This window comes from Chiloscyllium plagiosum, chromosome 39, assembly GCF_004010195.1.
Source record: "Chiloscyllium plagiosum isolate BGI_BamShark_2017 chromosome 39, ASM401019v2, whole genome shotgun sequence".
NCBI classification, from domain to species: domain Eukaryota; kingdom Metazoa; phylum Chordata; class Chondrichthyes; order Orectolobiformes; family Hemiscylliidae; genus Chiloscyllium; species Chiloscyllium plagiosum.
The window spans coordinates 21,299,114-21,323,662 of NC_057748.1; the positions used below are offsets into that span (position 1 = coordinate 21,299,114).

Below are 24,549 nucleotides of genomic sequence, written 5' to 3' on the forward strand. Positions count from 1 at the left end.
AACCCCAGGGCATCGATGTGGACTTCACCAGTTTCCTCATTTCCCCTCCCCCCACCTTACCCTAGTTCCAAACTTCCAGCTCAGCACCGCCCTCATGACCTGTCCCACCTGTCAATCTTCCTTCCCACTTATCCGGTCCACCCTCCTCTCCTACCTATCACTATTACCCCTTTCTCCATCCACCTATTGTACACTCAACTACCTCCTCCCCAGCCCCACCCCCTCCCATTTATCTCTCCACCCCCAAGGATTCCAGCCTATTCCTGGTGAAGGGCTCCTGCCCGAAACGTCGATTTTCCCGCTCCTCGGATGCTGCCTGACCTGCTGTGTTTTCCAGCACCACTCTAATCTTGACTCTAATCTCCAGCATCTGCAGTCCTCATTTTTGCCTAATGGTAAGAGGAGACAACAAAATGAAAATCTGAAGGGCACATTAAGTGTCAGAGAAATTGTGGATGTAAGTGGGAAGGAAATGGACAAGGGGAGTAAATATTGAGTTGGGGTAGGAAGAGTTGAGTTCTGTGGAGCAGGAGCAAGCAGAAATAATGGGTCTGTTTGTGGGTTTTGGGAAGGAGGCAGAAGCGAGCTGTTTGAGGTTGGGGGAACTATGAGCTGGGCGGCAGTGGTGGGGGAAGATGAGATTAGTGACCGTTGTGGACACAATATCCTGGTGTTCCATGGTGGGATCATGGTCCAGGAGAGATAGGAGGAGTTGTCCAAGAGCTGGTGCTCAGCCTCTGTAATGTACAGGTCAGTACGCCACACGACAGCAGCATCATCCTTAGCAGCTGGCTTGATGACAAAGTCAGGGTTGGATCTGAGAGCATGGAGTGTGGTCAGTTCAAAGGGAGATAATTTGGAATGGAGGAGGAGGGGCAGAGAAAATGAGGCAACCAGCGTCATGTTGAGACTTCTCTATGAGCGATCGAATATGGGTAAAAGGTCAGAGGGAGGGGTCCAGGTGGAGGGAGAGTGTTGGAGGTGGGTGAAGATGGGGAGAAAGCTCTTGTCCAAAGAAATGAGCGTGGAGGCAAAGGTGGCGGAAGATATGTTCAACATCATGTCATGCCCAAAATACAACTTGTATTCATCTGGTCACAAAGTCATAGAGCTGTACAGCATGTAAACAGACCCCTCGGTCCAACTCGTCCATGCCGGCCAGATATTCCAAATAAATCTAGTCCCGTTGACCAGCACTTGGCCCATATCTCTCTCAACCCTCCCTATTCGTACACTCACACAGATGCCTTTTAAATGTTGTTATTGTACCAGCCTCCCCCACTCCCTCTGGCAGCTGATTCCATGCACGCACCACCCTCTGCGTGAACAGGGTCCCCCTTGGGTCCCTTTTAAAGCTTTCCCCACTCACCTTAAACCCTGTAGTTTTGGACTCCCTCGCCCCGGGGAAAAGACCTTTTGTATTCACCCTATCCATGTCCCTCATGATTTTATAAAGTTTCTAAGATCACCCCTCAGCCTCCAGGGAAAATAGTCCCAGCCTATTTGGTCTCTCCCTTTAGCTCAAGTCTCAACCCTGGCAACATCCTCGTATATCTTTTCTGATCCCTTTCAAGTTTCACAACACCCTTCCTACAGCAGGGAAACCAATATTGAACGCAGTATTCCAAAAGTGACCTCACCAAAAGTCCTGCACAGCCGCGACATAACCTCCCAACTCCTACATTGAATGTACTGATTTACTAAAGTGCTGAGGAAGTAGTAAATACTGTACTCAATGTACTGACCAATAAAGGCAAGTATACCAAACGCTTTCTTCACTATCCTATCTACCTGCGACTTGACTATGAACGTGCAATCCAAGGTCTCTTTGTTCAGCAACACTCCCCAGGACCTTCCCAGTAAGTGTGTACTTCCTGCCCTGATTTGCCTTTCCAAAAATGCAGCCCCTCCTGTTTATCAAAATTAAACTCCGCCTAATCAAAGGAAAGCCTAATCAAAATTAGGCTTTCCTTTGAAATTCACAGGCAACACGGTGGCTCAATGGTTAGCACTGCTGCACCAGGGTCCCAGGTTCAATTCCAACCTCTGGCAACTGTCTGTGTGGAGTTTGCACATTCTCCCCGTGTCTGCGTGGGTTTCCTCCGGGTGCTCCGGTTTCCTTGAGGAGAAAGTGAAGTCTGCAGATGCTGGAGATCAGAACTGAAAATGTGTTGCTGGAAAAGCGCAGCAGGTCTGGCAGCATCCAGGAAGAGAGCTTCTTCAAGGAAGGCATCCTTGTGAGAGGATTCGCAGTAGGTTGAAATCTTTGGGAAGAGAGCTTCTTCAAGGAAGGCCTGAAGAAGGGCTTATGCCCGAAACGTCGATTCTCCCGTTCCCTGGATGCTGCCTGACCTGCTGCGCTTTTCCAGCAACACATTTTCAGCTCCGGTTTCCTCCCACTGTACAAAGATGTGCAGGTCAGGTGAACTGGCCAAGCTAAATTGCCCATAATGTTAGGTGCATTAGTCAGAGGGGAATGGGTCTGGGTGGGTTACTCTTCGGAGGGTCGGTGTGGACTTGTTGGGCCGAAGGGCCTGTTTCCACACTGTAGGGAATCTGATCTAATCTCAACTCCATCTGTCACTTCACGGTCCATTGACTCATCCAATCAAGGTCCTGTTGTACTTTGAGGTAACCTTCTTCTCTGTGTCTTCAATGTCACTCTTCAATAAGAAAGTAAAGATTATTCACCACAAATAACTTTTAAATGCTCATTGCTTGTGCACGAGAAGAATTCCAGCCAGCCGGCAACATTCACAGTAAACAGCCTGACCTTTGGGAAATGGATAAGGTGATTAATATTTTACAGTTGATAGCGCCATCTCTTGGAGAATATGAGAGAGTGCAGGAAAGAGTTACATGTTTTTAACGCAAGTTTGCAGTTTTGATCAGGACTCTGGCCACCGTTCAGTACAGTACTGAGGCTGAGAAACCTGAGAGAAGAGCGGATAACTCAGATTGTGGTGAGAAAGGGACCCCAAGCTTGGGTTTTGAGGGATCTGAAAGGTTTATTTCAAAAACAGGACAAGACGATACAGGAACTGCGCAGTTGTGAGGGGACGCACCTACAGTCAGAATCTCAATCTGACCAATTATTCAACCAGAAAAATAATCATCATATCATTTAAACAAAAAAAAATTAAGTCTCCAGCACGTCAAGAGTGCCATCTTCATGTATTGAGAGAAACTTGAATCATATTATTTTGATTTGCAAGTGCTGGTGTTGGACTGGGGTGAACAAAGTTTAAAAATCACACAACACCAGGTTATGGTCCAACAGATTTATTCGGAAGCATTAGCTTTTGGAACACTGCAAAAATAAAGTATTACTTTGTTATTTTATATAATCTTGCATATTGACAAATTTGAAGTCTACAAATTTGATGAATAAGGTGTATATTTGGGGACAAAAACGCAGTGATTTAAACAGAAAGTCATCCCAATTCCCAGCAAATGCAGCTGTTTAGCTAAAGATTGCATGTTTGTTTTTGACTTCTGGTCCTAATTGGTAATTAAATTATCCCCTAAACCACAGCCCTGCGTCAGAGTTAATTTAATAAAGCCGTGAACAACAGCTGAAAGATGACACAACGGGAGCACAAAAAAAATCTCCTAATGCCTAGAATAGGGAGCAACTATTCTTTGTAAAGAATCCTCCTGCTCTTCACTAACCCAACAATCTTCCCTTTTAAAGGAAATATCCAGGCTGTGGCCTTGAAGGACATTTACACCCAAGCAAATGGCAAAGGCAGCTTGCCTCCATCTCTACAAAGCCAGGACTCCATATGGGAATGGAAGAGAAACGAGAACCTGTCTGAACTGTACAGGTGACTATCACATAAACAGCACGTGGAGCAGTAGAGAGTGTTTACGCAGGGCACTTTACAGGGTTGGTGTCTGAGAGCGTGGACTTGGTGCATTAGGAGGTTCAGAGAGCTAGCTGCTGTCATCAAGCTGTAACCTACTTTCAGGGTGTTTCGAACATCTGGTCAAAACCAAACTGAGCAATCAGTGGCAGCAGTAGTTTTTGTGTAGGCCTGCAAGAGGGCTCCTTAATTAAATGACAGGCTGCGAAAGTGGTCTGAGGCTCAGATTCAGGAAACTCCTTACATCTGTGACTAGTCTTCAGCCCACAAAACATATGAGCTGAGACACCTGTCTCACGCATTTCAGTCGTGCTTTTCAACCCAAAGTGCATCACAGCTGCTGAAGTACTTTTGCAGCACAGTTGATGACACCTTGCTGAATGGGGCACTAACTGAGTGGATTGTGTTTGCCTTACTTGGACAGAACCCTCCTGGACAATGTTCCACCTTAACAGGTAGATGTTATAACTTCATTGGAATAGCGCAGTTAGAGACCCAGTTTGTTCAGTGCTACTGCTGGAATGTTGTCAGGGCTCATAGCGTTTGCAGCATCCACTACCTTCACCTTTCACTGTTTCTTACTATCACATGCAGTGGATTGAATTGGCTGAAGACTGGTATTTGTACCACGGGGGACCCATTTTAAGGGTGAGGGCTGTTATTGGAGCTTCTTTCTCCATCGAATTGTTTAATTGTCCGCCACCATTCATAAGTTGGCACAAAAGAGCTTTAATTTGATATGTTAGTTGCGGCTCTGTGTATATTAATTGTTAGCGTGGAATAATATCCTTTCTAACAGTGACTTGTTGATTGGTGAACTTAAGGCAGAGAGCTCTGTTTGATGGTTAAATTGTGCAGGGCATGACGTTACTATCTTCCTTTGTGCTGCCTCTCTGAAGGTTTGCATGTGACACCGATTCCCTTCCAGGAGACTGCATTTAGTCACGTAGTAAGAATGATGCCAAAAGAGGCTCATCGTCCTGCAGTCCAAAATAGCAATAAACTGACCTGTTTCTGCAATCAGTCACGTATTTGAACAAGCTGCTATAGCAGTGCTTTCTCACATGACTGCATTGTGCTATCAACAACAGCCTTTTAAAGATGACCTTGAGAGCCAAGGACGCAGGGTCACTTTAGGTGAACAAGCTAACACAGTGATGTGCTCAGAACCATTTATTCATGGGCTAAGTGCTTCTGAGCTGGATGGGGTGAACATGAAGGGGGAGTTTGTCTTTGTAGTTGATACACTGCAAATAGATTGTTCATGTAAAGTTTACGGACTGCATGAGATCAATGCACAGGACGTGCTCGCCCTCTCACAAATGATCTGCACCGGTGCACTGTCTGTACCCTCCACCTCATGTTCCCTGTCAGTCCCTTCGCCTCCTGAACTCCCGTGTACAGAGCCTCCCACACGTGGACTGTGTTGCAGTCCACTTGACAAATGCCTTCAGCTGGGTTGAGTGCCGTCAGATGCAGGTGGATAATTGTGGCGCGGCGTTTCCGCCATTTTGACTTTCTGGTGTCGGGCAGCAAATAGCATGCAAGCCACAAGTGCTGCCCATAGGCCAAGGAATCTATGACATAAACAATGGCCCATGATCAGCACGGTGATCGAAAGCCACTGAGTGTTCAAACAACCGTCAAACAGGAAGGCCACATAACTAGGACAAAGCAGAGTGAGCCTTTAGTACAATCTCCCTCTCTCTCTCTCTCTCCTCTCTTTTCTCTCTCTCTCTCTTCTCTCTCTCTCTCACTCTCTTTTCTCTCTCTCTCTCTCTCTCTCTCTCTCTTCTCTCTCTCTCTCTCTCTCTCTCTCACACACTCTTCTCTCTCGCGCTCTCTCTCGCTCGCTCTCTCTCACGTTTTAAAAGCCAGGGCATGGCTAATCTTTGTGACTTTTCCATCAACACTCCGTGCTGATGTGATGTAATAAAAACCTGTGAAGAGGAGGAAAACTAGGAAGAGAAGTCAATTGAAAGGCATGAGCTGTATCTTTCCATCGCCCTGACTCTTTCAAATCACATGTAATACAGAACTGTGAGAGACAAGGCAGCAGGTGGATTGTGTGTCCATACACAGGTTCAATATCAGCCTGAGCCCATCACCGATCCCCTTTCAGCTTCTCTGGCACACACTCCTTCCCCTGCTGCACTGCTATTCACACAGAAATGTTAGCTCTGTGTCTGCAGGGAATATCTGGACAGAGTTAAAGAATATCACCTCACAAAGAACCCAGTGCACACATACAGAGACTGAGTGAGACTGTTTGATGGTTTCATAAGAAATCAATTCCACTTGCAGCTTTGGTGCTCGAGAATTCCACGTCTGCCCATTTACTCCAGGGACAGGGAGAGTTTTCCTGGCATTGTTCTGTATCAGTCCCCACCGAGGATGAGATATCTTCAATACTGAAACCTAACCCAGCTCACTCACTGATTGAGCCCACCCTGAGATTCTGGCATAATGTTATTGCCCACAGAACCCCTGCACTCTGGGCCCAGGCTGCTCCGAGGGGGGTCCAGGCTGCTCCGAGGGGAGCCCAGGATATGCACTGAGGGAGTCTGGGGTGTACTCTGAGATGGAGTGGGGCGCAGACTGATTGAGGTTCACTTTGTCTCTCAAATACATTGATACCCCAAGGCTGTGTTTCTGATCATGTGCAGTAAGAGGGGTCACGGAGATGCTCCAAATGCAGCCGGGATCAACTGGAGAGCACTGCCCCCTGCTGCTCACTCCCTGCACGGTTTTGAGAGGGACAACAGTTATAGAGTTATAGAGATGTACAGCATGGAAACAGACCCTTCGGTCCAACCCGTCCATACCGACCAGATATCCCAACCCTATCTAGTCCCACCTGCCAGCACCAGCCCATATCCCTCCAAACACTTCCTATTCATATACCCATCCAAATGCCTCTTAAATGTTGCAATTGTATCAGCCTCCACCACTTCCTCTGGCAGCTCATTCCATACACGTAACACCCTCTGCGTGAAAAAGTTGCCCCTTAGGTCTCTTTTATATCTTTCCCCTCTCACCCTAAACCTATGCCCTCTCGTTCTGGACTCCCCTAACCCAGGGAAAAGACTTTGCCTATTTACCCTATCCATGCCCCTCATAATTTTGTAAACTTCTAAGGTTACCTCTCAGCCTCCGATGCTCCAGGGAAAACAGCCCCAGCCTGTTCAGCCTCTCCCTATAGCTCAAACCCTCCAACCCTGGCAACATCCTTGTAAATCTTTTCTGAACCCTTTCAAGTTTCACAACATCTTTCCGATAGGAAGGAGACTAGAATTACACGCAGTATTCCAATAGTGGTCTAACCAATGTCCTGTAAAGCTGCAACATGACCTCCCAACTCCTGTACTCAATACTCTGACCAATAAAGGAAAACATACCAAACGCATTCTTCACTATCCTATCTACCTGTGACTCCACTTTCAAGGAGCTATGAACCTGCACTCCAAGGTCTCTTTGTTCAGCAACACTCCCTAGGACCTTACCATTAAGTGTATAAGTCCTGCCTTGATTTGCTTTCCCAAAATGCAGCACCTCGCATTTACCTGAATTAAACTCCATCTGCCACTTCTCAGCCCATTGGCCCATCTGATCAAGATCCTGTTGTAATCTGAGGTAACCCTCTTTGCTGTCCACTACACCTCCAAATTGGTGTCATCTGCCAACTTACTAACTGTACCTCTTATGCTCGCATCCAAATCATTTACATAAATGACAAAAAGTAGAGGACCCAGCACCGATCCTTGTGGCACTCCACTGGTCACAGGCCTCCAGTCTGAAAAACAACCCTCCACCACCACCCTCTGTCTTCTACCTTTGAGCCAGTTCTGTATCCAAATGGCTAGTTCTCCCTGTATTCCAAGAGATCTAACCTTGCTGATCAGTCTCCCATGGGGAACCTTGTCGAACGCCTTACTGAAGTCCGTATAGATCACATCTACCAATCTGCCTTCATCACTCTTCTTTGTTACTTCTTCAAAAAACTCAACCAAGTTTGTGAGACATGATTTCCCACGCACGAAACCATGTTGACTACCCCGAATCAGTCCTTGCCTTTCCAAATACATGTACATCCTGTCCCTCAGGATTCCCTCCAACAACTTGCCCACCACCGAGGTCAGGCTCACTGGTCTGTAGTTCCCTGGCTTGTCCTTACCACCCTTCTTAAACATGGCACCACGTTTGCCAACCTCCAGTCTTCTGGCACCTCACCTGTGACTATCAATGATACAAATATCTCAGCAAGAGGCCCAGCAATCACTTCTGTAGCTTCCCACAGAATTCTAGGGTACACCTGATCAGGTCCTGAGGATTTATCCACCTTTACCCATTTCAAGACATCCAGCACTTCCTCCTCTGTAATCTGGACATTTTGCAAGGTGTCACCATCTATTTCCCTACAGTCTATATCTTCCATATCCTTTTCCACAGTAAATACTGATGCAAAATACTTATTTAGTATCTCCCCCATTTTCTGTGGCTCCACACAAAGGCCGCCTTGCTGATCTTTGAGGAGCCCTATTCTCCCCCGAATGACCCTTTTGTCCTTAATGTATTTGTAAAAACCCTTTGGATTCTCCTTAATTCTATTTGCCAAAGCTATCTCACGTACACTTTTTGCCCTCCTGATTTCCCTCTTAAGTATACTCCTACTTCCTTTATAGGATTCACTCGATCTATCCCGTCTATACCTGACATATGCTTCCTTCTTTTTCTTAAGCAAACCCTCAATTTCTTTCTTCATCCAGCATTCCCTACACTTACCAGCCTTCTCTTTCACCCTGACAGGAATATACTTTCTCTGGATTCTTGTTATCTCATTCCTGAAGGCTTCCCATTTTCCAGCCGTTCCTTTACCTGCGAACATCTGCCCCCAATCAGCTTTCAAAAGTTCTTGCCTAATACCATCAAAATTGGCCTTTCTCCAATTTAGAACTTCAACTTTTAGATCTGGTCTTTCCTTTTCCATCACTATTTTAAAACTAATAGAATTATGGTCGCTGGCCCCAAAGTGCTCCTCCACTGACACCTCAGTCACCTGCCCTGCCTTATTTCCCAAGAGCCGGTCAAGTTTTGTACCTTCTCTGGTATATACATCCACATACTGAATCATAAAATTGTCTTGTACACACTTAATGAATTCCTCTCCATCTAAACCTTTAATACTGTGGCAGTCAATTGCTTAACGAAATGGATAGGCTTTACTGAATTTAACTATTTCTTTTAGACATGAAAATCTCAATGCTTCAATTTTCAGTGTGAAATGGGAATTGTAGCCAGCAACTCTCAAAATGTTGCTGCTTTTTGCTTGCACCTAGCTTTGTTGCCACGATCGGATACTGACTCTGACTGTGCTTGACCTTTGCTCCCAGCACCAGCCTCCCCTGTCCTGTGTCTCCCAGCATCCAGACCCTCACGGGGTGGGTCTGTACAGGGTCTGGGTGAGGGAGGTCTGTGCAGGGGATTTGACAGGGTTCTATACAGGGACTGTGGTGGGGTCTTGGGGGTCCGCATTTGACATTAGATTTTGTTTTGAAAGTCAACTAACTTTAATGTGATCGGGTTCATTTTGTCCTCGCAGTAATGATTCTGTGAGGGACGTACAGACTCTTAGCAGACATGGAGGGAGTGACAGTGACATATTGATCACCACAAAGAGCAGACTGCACATTCTGAATCGGCAGCGCCTCCTGCAGGTGTGGTCAGCAAACGGAAGCAGCATCGAAAGGTGAGCCTGTGGTGTGGCAGAATTTCATCAGAGTGATGTCTGGGGAATGTCATTCTGTGCAGGAATCTGCTCAGTAAAACTAAAGGCAGGGATTTTTCCCCCTCTTGCTACAGTCACACCTCCCTGTGATAGTGTACCGAAAATCAAATCCCACTATTCCTGGATTGTTAAAGATTCTTTTACAGTATGAGACAGTTTCTCAGCGTACCTGCCTTTTAGTCCCTGGTTGATGGAAAACCTAGATAAGCAAAATAGACTCTGGCTGCAAGTAAGCAAATAAGAATTGTTAGCATAAAGCACTGCTAATTAAACCTGTAATCTCCTTATAAACTGCCCCTTACAGTGTCATGGACAGAAAAGAAACGAGGCAGAGGGAAGAACTGGGAAGGCAGTCCAGGCTGTCCCAGTTCACAGAATCTGCTGAGATCATTCTTGTCCTGATCGCAACACTTTCTGAGTCCTCCTCCTCTGGACACTTCCACTTGTTTAAGGGAGGCGTACGGTGTCTGATTCACATTTCTCTGACTTATTCATTAGAAGTTAGTTAATTAGCAACGGCTATAAGGAAGAATAAACTGTCTGTCTCCATTGCTGAAAGTAGGTTTTGTTGCAAAGAACAGAGGAGTGTCATAGCCATACAGCACGGTAACAGATCCAACTAGTCCATGCCGAACAGAATCCCAAATTAAACTAGTCCCATTGCCTGCTCCCGGCCCATATCCCTCCACACCTTTCCTATTCATGTATCCATCCAAATGTCTTCTAAACATTGTAATTTTATTCAGAAGTTCCCTTCAAATTCAGAGCTGGTGGAGACTGGATGACCTCTGTCTATCTTGTTCACAGTCCCAAACTGTTCAGCTACCTGAGGACCAGTCCCGTAGGTTTTAGCAGGCAGAAGACTTTCATCATTCTCTAATTGGTCACCAGTCCACAAACCAATCAGCTGCTTGTTGCCAGCTTTCCATTTGTACATACCCTTGGCTCTGGCTACTCTTCACCCCTAGATTTGGAGAAACGTAGAAAATAGGTGCAGGAGTAGGCCAAACAACCCTTTGAGCCCATACAACCATTCAATACAATCATGGCTGATCATGCAATTTAAGTATCCCAATCCCGCCCTCTCCCCATACTCTTTGGTCCCCCTCGCTGTGAGGGCCATGTCCAGCTCCCTCTTGAATATATCTAACAAACTGCTCCCAACAGCTTCCTGTGGGAAAGAATTCCACAGGTTCACAATGCACTCAAAAGAAATTCTTCCTCCTGTCAGTCCTGAATGACTTGCCCCTTATTCTTAGACTGTGACACTTAGTTCAGTCCCACAGTTAGCTATTCTGCCACACCAGGGTTTTGTATGTTTTTGAGGCCCCCCCCCCCTTGTTCTTCTAAATCCCAGTCAGTACTAGCCCAGTCTGTTCGAACCAACATCTGTCTGAACAGTGCGTGTCAGGTTTTCAAAACCTGCAGTAATCCTTCAGCAATACTCGGTTCCTTTTAGTCCACAATTGAAAAAAGATGGAAAATTAAAGACATGGTCTTGACATTGTTATTACAATATTGGCACTTTATTCTTGTACAGACCTTGAATAATCACACTGCGTTACAGTCCACATGTCACTCCATGCTGTGTGATTGTTGGTGTGCTGTCCCTGGATGTGTCTCTGTTACCATCTCCTCTGTGGTTGGTGGGGAAGGCTTGATGCCATTTGGGATGGAGGTGGACACTGAGGATTCCCGTCCCCTGCAGGAGAGTGCACACTTTATTCCCTCTGCGTAACACTAATTACAATGATTTTCCTTCCAGTTCTCCTGTCACTGGCTTCTTCAACGAAGACGACACCCTGGATTTCCTGATCCAGATCATGAACAGGAGCAATGTGAGAGAGGTGGGGGTTGCACCTTTGCTTTGAAGGGTTCCATCTCATTCTGGTAGTGTCTCAGTACCATGTACCATTCCTCAACAAGTGACGAAGTGCTCCTTAGTGCCCCCCTTCCTCCAGTCACTGTAAGGCAAATTGCTTGTGCTACTGGAGAGGTTTTAAATTAACTTCGCAGGGATGTAGGGGCTGGGTAATAGTAGAGAGGAAAGCTGAGGTGCACAACAGTTTGAAGGAAAAGCTATCACAGGACTGTGAAATGGAAAAGTATTTGGTCAGCTCAGGATTGCAGGAGGTGGTCTAAATCCGGTATATAGTGATTGAACATATGTGATAATGCATAAAAATATTTGGGATCCTGATATCATGGTTGATCTCCAGTATGGAGCGATTCCAGCCTCGGGCGACTGTCTGTGTGGAGTTTGCACATTCTCCCCGTGTCTCCGTGGGTTTCCTCTGGGTGCTCCGGTTTCCTCCCACAGTCCAAAGGTGTGCAGGTCAGGTGAATTGGCCATGCTAAATTGCCAATCGTGTTTAGGAATGTGTAGGTTAGGTGCATTAGTCAGGGATAAATATAGGGTAGGGGAATGTGGCTGGGTGGGTTTGGAGGGTCGGTGTGGACTTGTTGGGCCGAAGGGCCTGTTTCCACACTCTGGGGATTCTATATATTCTATACATTATATCCTATCAGATTCTTAGAGGACTGGACAGGGTGGGTAATGAGAGGCTGTTTCCCCTGTGGAAAGAGTCTGGGACCAGAGGGCATAATCTCAGAATAAGGGATTGCAGAGTAAGGACGGAGCTGAGGAGGAATGCCTTGTCTCAGAGGGTACTGAATTGATGGAGTTCTTTACCACAGAGGGCTTGTTAAGTATATTCAAAGCTGAGATAGACAGGCGTTTAGTCAGCAGGGGATCAGGGTTATGGGGGAAAGGCAGGAAAGTCGAGCTGAGAACGCTCTCATTGAATGGTAAAGCAGACATCCACTCCTGATCTTTGTAATGAATAATAGACTCCCCTCAAAAAAGAGCAGGACTGTGCACTGAACACGCCTGGATATAAGGTGTTCAGAGAACCTGGGGATTGAAAGAAAGGAGGACAGATTGATGGAAGATAATATTCCAGGGCTGGAGGGAGAGGACATCTTAGAGGGGGAGCGAGGAGTGGACAAGGGCAGATTCTATTGGATTAGAAATAAGGGTTTTCATCCACTACTGTGTGTATTCTTCAGGCCACCCATGGTAGAAATGTAGACAACTAAACTTACAAGGAAATTACAAAGGTGCAAGGATTATAGAATAACAATATAATGGAGAACTTCCAGTATCCTAATTTAAACTAGAAGAGTAATAGTGTAAACGGCAGAGAGGGAAAGATTTGAGATGCCTGCAGGACAGTTTTCTATACCTGTATATTTCTGACTCAGCATGCAGTACGCCTTTGTGCATATCGTTCTGATGGGGGAAATGAAGTGAGTGAAGTTTATCAATATCACTAGGGTGACGTTTAGCAGACAGTGATCATAGTATCATAGGGTTTGGATTAGCTATGGGGAAAGGAGATGGAGCAATCCAGAGTCAATGCAATTAATTGAATCTGGCCTTCTCCCCAGTGTGGTGAGAACAGATCTAATCCAGAAAAGTTAAACAGAAGTAGGAAACCAGGGACGAAATACTGCTGGAAATCTGAAATAAAAAGCACATAACACTGGAAGTACAGAACACATCAGGCAGTATCTACAGAGAGCGACATTTGACTTTCAGGTTGATGACTGTTCATCAGAACAATGACAATGGGGCTGCCTCTGTTTGGTGCCGTGAGGATGTTTTCCCATGAGGGAGAAATGTAGAACAACCAGCTCCTTAAATTACAAGAGAGGTAGGGAGTAAGATGCAAAATGGTGAACATGAACAGGCCAATGCCAGTGCTAATACTTCTTCCCAGCCCTCCTCTTCTAACCCAGTGTTTTTCAAATTAGGGTCTGTTGACCGCAGGCACCCTTCAGGGTGCAGTGTCAGCATGGCAGTCGTGAGATGGGCACTGCCAAGTGTGCTGAAGTCAAGAGGAGGGCAGTGTGCAGTGACAGCTATAGGAGATGTTACCTTCCATCCCTAACCCTGTGCACCTGTTCTCTCCCTGCTCCTCTCAAGTTCTGTGGGGATTTCCGTCTTTCCCAAAAACATTAAGGCTCTGTTTACACAGAACACTTCCATATTATGGATGTTATTATCGGGTGAGAATTTAGCTCTGGCATTAGTTCACAGGCCCCATGTACTGGTTCATCGCCAGTGCTGACTGGCCAATATTCCTCCCAGAAAAAAAAAACAAATTCTACAAAGATGGCTAAAGTGCTTTAAACTAATATTAAATGCCTTCATCCATCAGTGAAGAAGCAATCAACAAACTACCAAAAGTTGCCATCAAATATTTCCATGAAGAGCTTTCTGTGTTCGATTAAATTTGTGTTTCAAGGTGTGTAAGTCCCCAGTTTACCTGCCTTTTAGACCCAGGTTGATCGAAAGCATAGACAAGCAGATAGACTCTTGCTACGGTGAAACATTTGTACAGAACAACAAATGCTACCAAAGCCCTCACCAAAGACACAGCTCCAGGAGCAGTATTTATTCTGGCTGAGTATACAAGGCTGGAAGTCGAAGACCTGTCGAGAAGTTCATTGAAGTATTTGAATCTATGTGTAAGCAAGGGACCATCCTGGAAGAATGATAAGGTGCCTCCATTGTCCAACTGTATAAGTGGGAAGGAACTTGCTAATCTTGCAACAGTCATAGTCACCCTCCTCCTCTCCATCTCAAAATCTTCACCAGAGTCCTCCTGAGCTGCTTAATGCAATTCTCAACCAGCACCCGCTGCCAGAGAGGCGCTGCAGTTTCAGAGGTTGAAGAACCACTGATGTGGGGCTTACAGTTATACAGCTCCAGGAAAACCATGCACCTCAGAGGATAGACCCTCTGCACTACATCAACGAGCAAACCCTTTGAGACAGTCAAAGCCATGAGGGTGTTTGGAGGTTAGGGAGAAATTTGATGACCCCAAAAGATTCTTCACAATGGTTGGAGAGTTCCACACTGTCATACATGGGCACAACCCATTCCGAGTCACTAATGGAGTTAAACTGGTCAATGTGCTGTCTTCAGCATGGTTTTCTCCTCCCTGCTCTCTGATGCCTTCCATCAGGATAACCCTGACATTGAGTAGCTACTGGCCATACAATATTCCATCTGAGAAGACTCTGGACAGAAACCAAGGTCTCCAAGGGCACCATGATTTCTTGTTTCCCAATGACTGTGCACAAGCCGACGATTCAGAACTGGACAGGCAATGAGGCATGGACATATTCTCCATTGCGTGTGATAACGTCAGCCTTAGCAAAGCTGAGGTAATGGTCCAGCCTACTCCTGGAAGGGCCCATCTTGAGCCCAAGATTTCAGAACCTGTCCACAGCAGGATTTACCTCCACAACACTGTCTCTTGAGATGTCTGTGTAGAAGAGGAGACTGGTGCAAGGATTGATACAGCAGTTGTAGTCTTCAGCAGTGTGGGGATGAAACAGAGTAGGTCTGTTTACCAAACTGAGCATCAATAGAGTATAGTCCTACTCTCACTGCCCTGCACATGTGACACTTGAACAGTGTCCCAATGTCATCTCAGCAAGTTCAACACCTTTTACTTGATCTGCCTTTGGAAGCTTCTGAATATCAGATGGCAAGACAAAATACCAGGCACTGAGGTGCTCACCAAGTTGGCGTGCCAAACAGCCGCACCACTGACGCCTGGAAACGACAGCCCACCCTTGCTTTCCGATCGCAACTGAGTTGAGCTGGTCATGTAGCTAGGGGGCCCAACTCTCGATGACCAAAGTGAATCTTGTGCAGAGACATCTGAAATGAGACAAGGTGATGATGAAACCTGTCACGCCTACTCCGCCATTCAGTGAGATCATGGCTGGTCTTCAGCTTCAACTTGGCTTGGCCACCTGCTCCCCAATCCCTCAATTCCCTGGAAATCTTCTCTTACAGCCTTAACTATTTTCAATAATGGAATATCTATGACCCCCTAGGGTAGAGAATTCCAAAGGTTTGCAACCCTTTGTGGTACAAAACCTCTCCTCATCTCTGTTTTAAATGATCGCCCCCTGAATCTGAGCCTGATGGTTTGTGCCTGGGATGCAGTGTCATGGAAATGCTGCAGACACATTCGAAACACTTTGCTGAAGAGTTTTGAAATCGACCACGAGACCAGGGAAAAACCCACCCAGGATCGCTGCAAAGAGCATTCATTGTAGCCTCCTTCCAAAGCAAGTGTACATCAGAGGCTGAGAGGAAACACAGAGGAAACCCTGAACCGGAAACTCCCCTGAAAAAGGGCTTATGCCCGAAACGTCGATTCTCCTGCTCCTTTGATGCTGCCTGACCTGCTGCGCTTTTCCAGCAACACATTTTTCAGCTCTGATCTCCAGCATCTGCAGTCCTCACTTTCTGCTAGCTGCATAATTCATTAGTCTCCAGTATCTGGTCCTGTTCCCTCCAGGCACAGAACTCAGTCACCCATGTATCAACCAGAGACCCATCAAATACCCATCAAATACTCACCCATGTATCAACCAGAGACCCATCAAATACCTCATGAAATGGAATGGTCATCATCAACATCTCTAAGGACTTGTGTCATCAGAACCTAGATGTTGCCTGTGGTTACTAATCCATTTTAAAGGTATTCTTCAACAAACATATTTCAGAACCACTGATCAAACCTCATCACTATATCCTATTCCTTTCTCCCTCATGCTTATTTAGACTTTCTTTAATATGGTTCCTGCTCATTGCTTTGTATTGATTTTTCCCCAAATTGTCCCACTGATTGCTGTATGTATCAATGTGTAAATGTGACCGGAATAGTGAGAGAGTGCATAGGTGGGACAACGCTTCCAGAAGTAATTTGCTATGGACCTAGGTTTACTGTGTCTCCAGTTTGCTGCTATTTCTGTAGTGATGCCAAAATTTGAGCTATGTGTTACTGCTTGGCCAATAAATTCTGAACTTCTTTATACTGATCCTAGAGTTTAATTATCGATGGGAGTTCGGGTGAGGAACTTTGGAAAGCAAACGTGGACTGTCGTGTCCAGGAAGCAGCCTCTGTACCAATGTCCAATGGGAGATCTGCATTTCTGTTCTGGACTGAGGCGTGTGGAGTGGCCCACTTGGTGAGTTTAGTCAGCCCTGTGATTGTAAGCTGCACCCCTTGGAACTTTACAATTGTATTCATTCCCAAGACACGGGTATCACTGGCATTTATTACCAATTCCTGATTCTCCTTGAGAAGGCAGAAAGCTGCCTTGAGTTGCTGCAGCCCGTGTGATGTAGGTACATCCAACAGTGCCGCAATTTGGTCCAGTGATAGCGAAGGAAGAGTGTTACTCTTCCAGATTGTGTGACTCTGAGGGTGATTTATAAGTGGTTCTCACATACCTGCTGTTCTTGTCCTGGGGAGGAGGGGGGGGGGTTGCTATTTCAGGAGCGTTGGTGTAAATGCATCTTGTAGATAGTGCAAACTGAAAGCACAGTGTGCCAGTGATGGAGGGAGTCAATAGAATGTCCATAAAGCGAGAGGCTTTGGCTCTGGTTACGGCTATGAGCATCTTGAGTGCTGTTAGAGCTGCATCCAGTCAGGCTTTGTGGACAGTATTCCATCACACTCTTGGCTTGTGTTTTGTAAATGGTGGGCAGACTTTGGGGAGTTAAGAGATTCACTCACCGGAGAATGTCCAGCCTCTGACTCGCTGTTGTGGCCACTGTATATATCTGATCCGGTTAAGTTACTCGTCAATGCTTGCACCCAAACAATCATAATCATAGAATCCCGACAGTGTAGAAACAGGCCCTTTGGCCCAACAAGTCCACACCGACCCTCTGAAGGGTAACCCAACCCACCCATCCTGTTACTCCACAGTTCCCCTGACCTACACATCCCTGAACGCTATGGGCAATTTAGCACGGCCAATTCACCTAACCTACACAACTTTGGACTGTGGGAGGAAACCCATGCAGACACTGGGAGAATGTGCAAACTCCACACAGCGAGTCACCCGAGGCTGGAATCAAACCCAGGTCCCTGGCTCTGGGAGGCCTGTGCCATCCCAAACATTTGTTCCTGTGGGATTCAGCGATTGTAATGGTGTTAAGTATTAGCGAGGAGGAGCTGTAACCTCTCACTAGAAAAGGTCAATAGCAAGGCCCTTATGTAGTATGAATGTTACTTGCTGTATATCAACTCCAACCTGACTGCTGTCGAGGTCCCACTACATAAAGGCCCAGAATGTATCATTATTTGAGGAGTTGCAAATGGAATTGCAACTGAACAGCCCCCACATATAACCGTAGGTTGAGGAAGCAGCTAAAGTTGGGTTGGGCTAGGACACCTGCCTGAGGAACGAGCATGGTCTTCAGCAGTGGAAGGCTTTCCTCTAACTCCCATTGACCTCCATTTCGCTGGGACTCCTTGGTGCCACACTTAGTCAAATACTACATTGAAGTCACCACACCTTTTGTAATTCAGCTCTTCTGCCTGTGTTTGTACCAAAGCTGCACTAAGATGATAAGATACAGGAATAGGCTATTATTGTTTTCAAATACATGAGGTGTGGGAGTTGCTGGTCAAGCCAGCATTCATTACCCATCCCCAATAGTTAAAGGTCAACCACTTTGCTGTGGGTCTGGAGTCACATGGAGGCCAGACCGGGTAAGGATGGGGGATTTCCTTCCCTAAAGGACCTTTAATGAACCAGCTGAGTTTTTCCAACAATCAGCAATGCTTTCTTGGTAACATGAGATGCCTAATTCAAGATTTCTAAAATTTGAATTTGGATGTTAATTTTTAAAAGTGAATTTCTTAGCTGTCCGTTTTCCTGTGATGTTGCACTTCGTATCTGACGGGTGGAAACAGATTAAAGGAGCTTTTGGCCACGGGTCTCGTCTCCCGTTCTCACTGCCTTCCTCATGGCGGTCAAATCTTCTCTTTCTGAAGCTCTTGACCCATGCTGTCACATTGTTTGTGAAGCTGCTAACTCCGCTTTCTCTTCTACCGCCCATCCAATCCACACTTCCGACACATCGCATGGTCTTTTACACTGAGGCTGGCGTTATTTGGAGAGCCCCCTCCTGTGGTTAGTTACTTAATTGTCAACCATCAGTCACAACTGGCTGAGGCAGAGCAGCTGGACTCTGGTCTGATTGTTGGTGGTGGCGGTGCTTTGTATAATGACCTGCTGCTTCTGCTCTTCAGCATGTCCTTAGTCCTGTTTTTATAACCCCACAGGATTGGCATCTCCTTTTCAAGCACGTGATACTGCTAACATGCTTTCAGTATAGGAGCCGGGAAGTTATGTTGAGGTTATACAGGACGTTGTGAGGCTCCTTCTGGAATACGATGCAGTTCTGGTCACCCTGTTATAGGCAGGATATTATTAAGCTGGAGAGGGTTTTAGATTACTTACAGATTAGATTAGATTAGATTACTTACTTACAGTGTGGAAACAGGCCTTTCGGCCCAACAAGTCCACACCGACCCGCCGAAGCGCATCCACCCATACTCATTCCCCTACATTTACCCCTTCACCTAACACTACAGGCAATTTAGCATGGCCAATTCACCTAATCTGCACATTTTTTGGACTGTGGGAGGAAACCGGAGCACCCGGAGGAAACCCACGCAGACACGGGGAGAATATGCAAACTCCACACAGTCAGTCGCCTGAGGCGGGCATTGAACCCGGGTCTCTGGCGCTGTGAGGCAGCAGTGCTAACCACTGTGCCACCGTGCCACCCAAAAGATTTACCAGGATGTTGCCAGGAATGGAAGGTTGAGTTATAAGGAGAGATTGGACAGGCTGGGACTTTTTTCCCTGGAGCTTGAGGGTTGACCTGACACAAGTTTATAAAAGCATGAGGGGTATGGATAAAATAAATGGCAGGTGTCTTTTCCCTAGGGTGGGAGATTTCAAAACTAAGGGGCGTATTTTTAAAATGAGGGGCAAAAGATTTAAAGACAAGAGGGACAATTTTTTTTTACAGAGAATGGTTTGTATGTGGAATGAACTTCCAGGGGAAATGGGGCAGCACGGTGGCTCAGTGGTTAGCACTGCTGCCTCACAGCACCAGGGTCCCAGGTTCAATTCCAGCCTCGGGTGACTGTGCAAACTCCACACAGACATTCTCCCCCTGTCTGCGTGGGTTTCCTATGGGTGCTCTGGTTTCCTCCCACAGTCCAAAGATGTGCAGGTCAGGTGAATTGGCCATGCTAAATTGCCCGTAGTGTTAGGGGGAATGGGTAGGTAACTCTTCAGAGGGTCGGTGTGGACCGGTTGGGCCGAAGGGCCTGCTTCCACACTGTAGGGAATCTAATCTCATCTTTAAAAAATGTGGTGGTTGCAGATGAAGTTACAATGTTTAAAAGAAATTTAGATAAATACATAATTGTTTGAAGGGATATGGGCCAAGTGCAGGCAGGTGGGGCGAGTTTAGATTGGGATTATAATCGAGTTGGACCAATGGGCCAGTGTCCGTGCTGTGTGACTCTCTGCTGTACTACACTCATTGAACCAGTTTGTTCCCTGGCTTAATGATAACAGGGTGAGAGAAATACTGGGTCATGTGGTGACAGATTTTGGATGAGTACAGTTATGTTGCTAGTGATCCTCATGGATGCCCAGTTTTCAACTACTGAATCTGCTCTGAATCCTCTCTAATCAACAAAATAGTAGAGCCATGAAGGGTATGGTGAGTGAGAACGCAGAATCTCATCTCCACGATTTGAACTTGCCTCATGTGAAATACAATTAACCTTCACATCCCCTAGATGCAGCTCCCCGCTGTGAGTCAGGAGTCCTGCTCTCCATCAGGCTGGGGCCCAGTCTCCATTATCTGGACTGGGCTGTTCCTCCCAGCAGAAACCTCATTGTGCAGATTGGCAGGAGATTAGCAGCTTGAGGTCAGTGATATGTTGCTGTTCTGGAACCCATTGCCTCCCTCTATTTCTTCACAATGCATTTATTGTGTAAAAGCCTTTTACAAAACAATCAAGTGTGACTGGGACTTCGAGGATTATGTTGATGAATGCTGTCTGTTCTATGTCATCGCAGGGTCAGATGACAGACATTTACTCTCCGAACCAGTATCATTTGTACCTCCTGCACCCGTTGTATCCCAGTGTCCTGCTGCAGCTGGCCAACAGCACAGCACTTGTGACAGCATCAGCAAGTAAGTATATTCACAACACCAAAGTTTCAAAGGGCATCAGAAAGAAGGGGCAGTTGGGCTAGGGAGTGGGTGGGCAGTCAGTCATGCTGGGGGTGAGCGGGTGGGCAGTGAGGCTGGGGGTGAGCAGTTTGGTTTGGGGCACAGCATTGTTCCTGCAGCCAGTGAATCCCCTCATTCCCTCCCAGATATACCCAGCTAATCTCCCATTCCACTCTCAGCATCTGCTGTACCAAAGGTGATTGTAAGTTGGCACTCATTTACATTATGTCCTTCATCTTGGCTTTAGAGTGCCAATACCATCTTGAAAGAAAAGAAACAATGACTTTTTACAATATTTTTAATTCACATTGTTGAAATTACCCTGCATTCTTACACTTTTTTGACTGGATAGGCAAATGGTCAGTGTGGCAGTACACTGTACTGCGCCTCCATTTGCAATGGGTTAGCCAGTCCCAGGAGAAAGTGAGGACTGCAGATGCTGGAGAGTCAGAGTCGAGAGTGTGGCGCTGGAAAAGCACAGCAGGCCAGGCAGCATCCGAGGAGCAGGAGAATCAATGTTTCGGGCAAGAGCCCTTCATCAGGAATGGGTCCCAGTCCTGGCCAAGGTGGCTCAGTAAATGTGACCAGGTTATCTCTCAGCCAGGACTCCTGCAGCTGGTCCCAATCCAGGGACCACTACCCTTCACCTCTCCAGCCAGCAACCGAGGTAAACATTGGGCTCAGTGCCATTTTTCTCACTGGCTGCCAACCCTCCGTTCCGAGCTGTCCAGCCGCACGGTGGATAGGGATGGCGGCGGAGTAATCAAGAGAGAGCCCCGTGTGAGCCGTCAACTTAGGGAGAGTGTTGGGGTGACATTTGAGTGAATAACTTGCCTCCTGACTCCCCTGTCCACTACCAGCAAGGCTCAAGTCCAGGAGTGTGATGGAGTACTCCTCACTTGATTGGATGGGTTTAGCTTCAACAACTTTCAAGAAACTTGACACCATCCAGGACAAAGCAGCACACTTAATTATCCACCGGCAAGTTCCCCTCCAAGCCACTTACATCCTGACTGGAAATATATTGCCAGTGTCAGGAAATCTGGAATTCCTTCCTTTTGTGGTATTGTGGGTGTCCCTCTCCCATGTGGGCGGCAGTGGTTTAAGAAGGCAGTTCACCACCACTGCCTCCAGGGGTGGGCAGGTAAATGCTGGCCTAGCCAGTGGGGCTCTCATCCCTCGAGTGCATAATGAAATAAAAACAAGAGGATTATGAAAGATCAACGCAATTACAATTGAACAAAAATAATTCCTGAACATTTCAAAATGGAAATTGAGACCTTGCTGTGTTGGCTTGTCCCAGTGCATCAATGCCCTGGTTTGTGTTCGATCTGGAGAGAAGAGACTGCAAATAAGACGACCACAGCTCCTATTCATTGTTATTTTTAAAAGTTTCCACTTCTCACATTATTTATCAAGCAAATTAACTAAATTGGGGTGGGATACCTGGTCGGCATGGACGGGTTGGACCGAAGGGTCTGTTTCCATGCTGTACATCTCTATGACTCTAAATTGATAGGCCACATAAGGAAGCCTTGTGAGCGGTGTTGCCCACCTCTGGCCCAGAAGTCCCGCATTCACTTCCTGCTGCAGGAATTGTTGTGACACAGTCAAACCGATTGATTCTCAGTCTTTAAAAGAGAACGGGAAGGGATGGGTTTGCTACCTGAGGAGGTAGATGCCCACAATCGCTGCAGTCCAACAGCTTCCTCTTGTTCAGAGACTCCGCCTGCAGGCTGTCACCATGAGCTGGTGTCACCCTCATTCACAGGGACTACCACCAGCATCCCCACATAAGGAAGTGTTAGCATTGATGAGCAAAGAGCAGAGAGGGCCGTTTCAAGCAGCATTACCAAGGGGGAAGGCACAGAAGTTTATGATCGAGTTCCAAGATCAGGACTTTCCATGGGTAATATGGTATAGATCAATGAGTAGGGGATCACTGGGTGAGCAGTGTTTGAGTCAGGTTCACATAATATGTTATAGATTCATAGTTATACAGTACGGAAACAGACCCTTTGCTCGACCCGTCCATGCCAACCAGATATCCTAACCTAATATAGTTCCATTTGCCAGCATTTGGCCCATATCCCTCCAAACCTTTCCTATTTTCATGTACCCGTGCAAATGCCTTTTAAAAGTTGCAATTACACCAGCCTCCACCACTTCCTCTGGCAGCTCATTCCATCCATGCACCAGCCTCTGTGTGTGAAAAAGTTTCCCCTTTTTTTAAAAATCTTTTTCCTCTCCCCTTAAATCTAAGCCCTCTAGTTTTGGACTCCCCTACCCTAGGGAAGAGGTGTTGAAGGAAAACTGTTTGGGTCTCAGATATCGTATCACAGTCTGCTGCCTTCAGCGGAGCCAAGCATGTTCTGCCTAACATTCCCAGGGGGAGCCCTGATCACAGCTGAACATTGTGTCCCACATAGAATGTGTTCATTTCACTGTCCTGTCATCCTTACAACCTTTTCCACAATAGGTAACTATTCAGCCAGCTCCTTTTAAAAGGAGTTTGTCGACTCAGCCTTTCTCTGTGACCTCGTTACAGTGGAAATTTATACCCGTGTACTCTAGCTTCAGAACAGTGTTTTTAAGAAGGTTAATTATTGCAAGAAGCTGTATTGTTTGAGCTGGTGTGTTTGGAGGTTAGGTCTGTGCGGTGTGACAGGGAGCACCTAATCCCACCTAGACTGCTGGCTCTGGCCAGGGACAGTTGAGCCCTGTGCTTTGGAACCTAATGACCAGTTCAGTACAAATATTGGGTACAGATCCCCATGAAATGCCAGCCAGTCTATCCCAGTGTTCCCCCTGCAAGCCCCCCGACATAGGCCTGCCAGCTACAGCAGTTTGTCTCCCGTTTTTTTGTCCTGAGTGCTCTTTTCCACCCTGGGAGTCTCGATTTGAAATCTCCATCCTCATTTTCAAATCACTCCATGGTCTCTCCCCTTCCTATCTCTGTAACCTCCTCGGTCTTACAACCTTCTGAGATTTCTGTGCTTCTTGCAAATCCCTCATTCTCATCGGCCATTCTCTTGGCTAAATAGGCCCGAAACTTTGGAATTCCCTCCCTAGCTGTCTACCTCCCCTCCTTTAAGGGGACACCACCACTGTCGCCCCCTCAAAGCCCACCTACCTGACCCAGCTTATGGGTGTGGGGGGGGATGAGTCATTCGGGGTGATTATGACAGTCCCACCACCATCTAATCCAGGAAATCACGACTGCGCCCCAGGGAACTGTCATTGCTTCCTGAGGCGATAGGTCTCAGATTGGGCCTGGAGAGAAATGGGATTTAGTTCCAGGCCAATGCAGCGGGTGATGAAACTTAGGAGCAGCTAAATCCAACAGTGCTGCCAGACACTGCCAATCAAATCGTCCCGTTGAGAGTCCCTTTAGTTTGTTTGAATTTCCCTGCTGTTTTATAGTGTATCAATGTACGTCATGTAGAACTTTCTGGGATTGTCTTTTCCATTCTATAGCTGGGTTACTGGAGCAACAAAAGGACGCTTTCTGCATTACCGTGACGATGGGCACCGCACGCTGGTCCCGTGAAAGTCACACTGGGCACCTCATGGTGACTGGCCTGGGCCTGAACTGGGCGATTTCTCACAGCAGGACGGTGGCCCTGGAGGACGGCGCTGTCACCACCATCCAGAAAATCGTCTCCAAGATCCAGTTCACTGCGGCCGAGCACTGACAGGTAAAAAGACAAGGAAGCAGAGCAGCTGTCACCCCCCACCACAACCCCCCC

The 24,549-nt window shown here is 46.7% G+C and overlaps 1 protein-coding gene across 1 annotated transcript in view; it reads left to right on the forward strand.

Moving 5' to 3' along the window:
• Positions 1 to 24,549, forward strand: part of fam234b (family with sequence similarity 234 member B) — a 52,829-nt gene that overhangs the window by 25,232 nt on the left and 3,048 nt on the right. Inside the window, exons 7-12 of the mRNA XM_043680000.1 lie at positions 3,695 to 3,827; positions 9,466 to 9,612; positions 11,417 to 11,498; positions 16,567 to 16,710; positions 20,644 to 20,761; positions 24,278 to 24,498. Coding sequence (XP_043535935.1) covers positions 3,695 to 3,827; positions 9,466 to 9,612; positions 11,417 to 11,498; positions 16,567 to 16,710; positions 20,644 to 20,761; positions 24,278 to 24,495 — 842 coding nt within the window. The 3' untranslated portion in view covers positions 24,496 to 24,498. The remainder of the gene's footprint in view (positions 1 to 3,694; positions 3,828 to 9,465; positions 9,613 to 11,416; positions 11,499 to 16,566; positions 16,711 to 20,643; positions 20,762 to 24,277; positions 24,499 to 24,549) is intronic.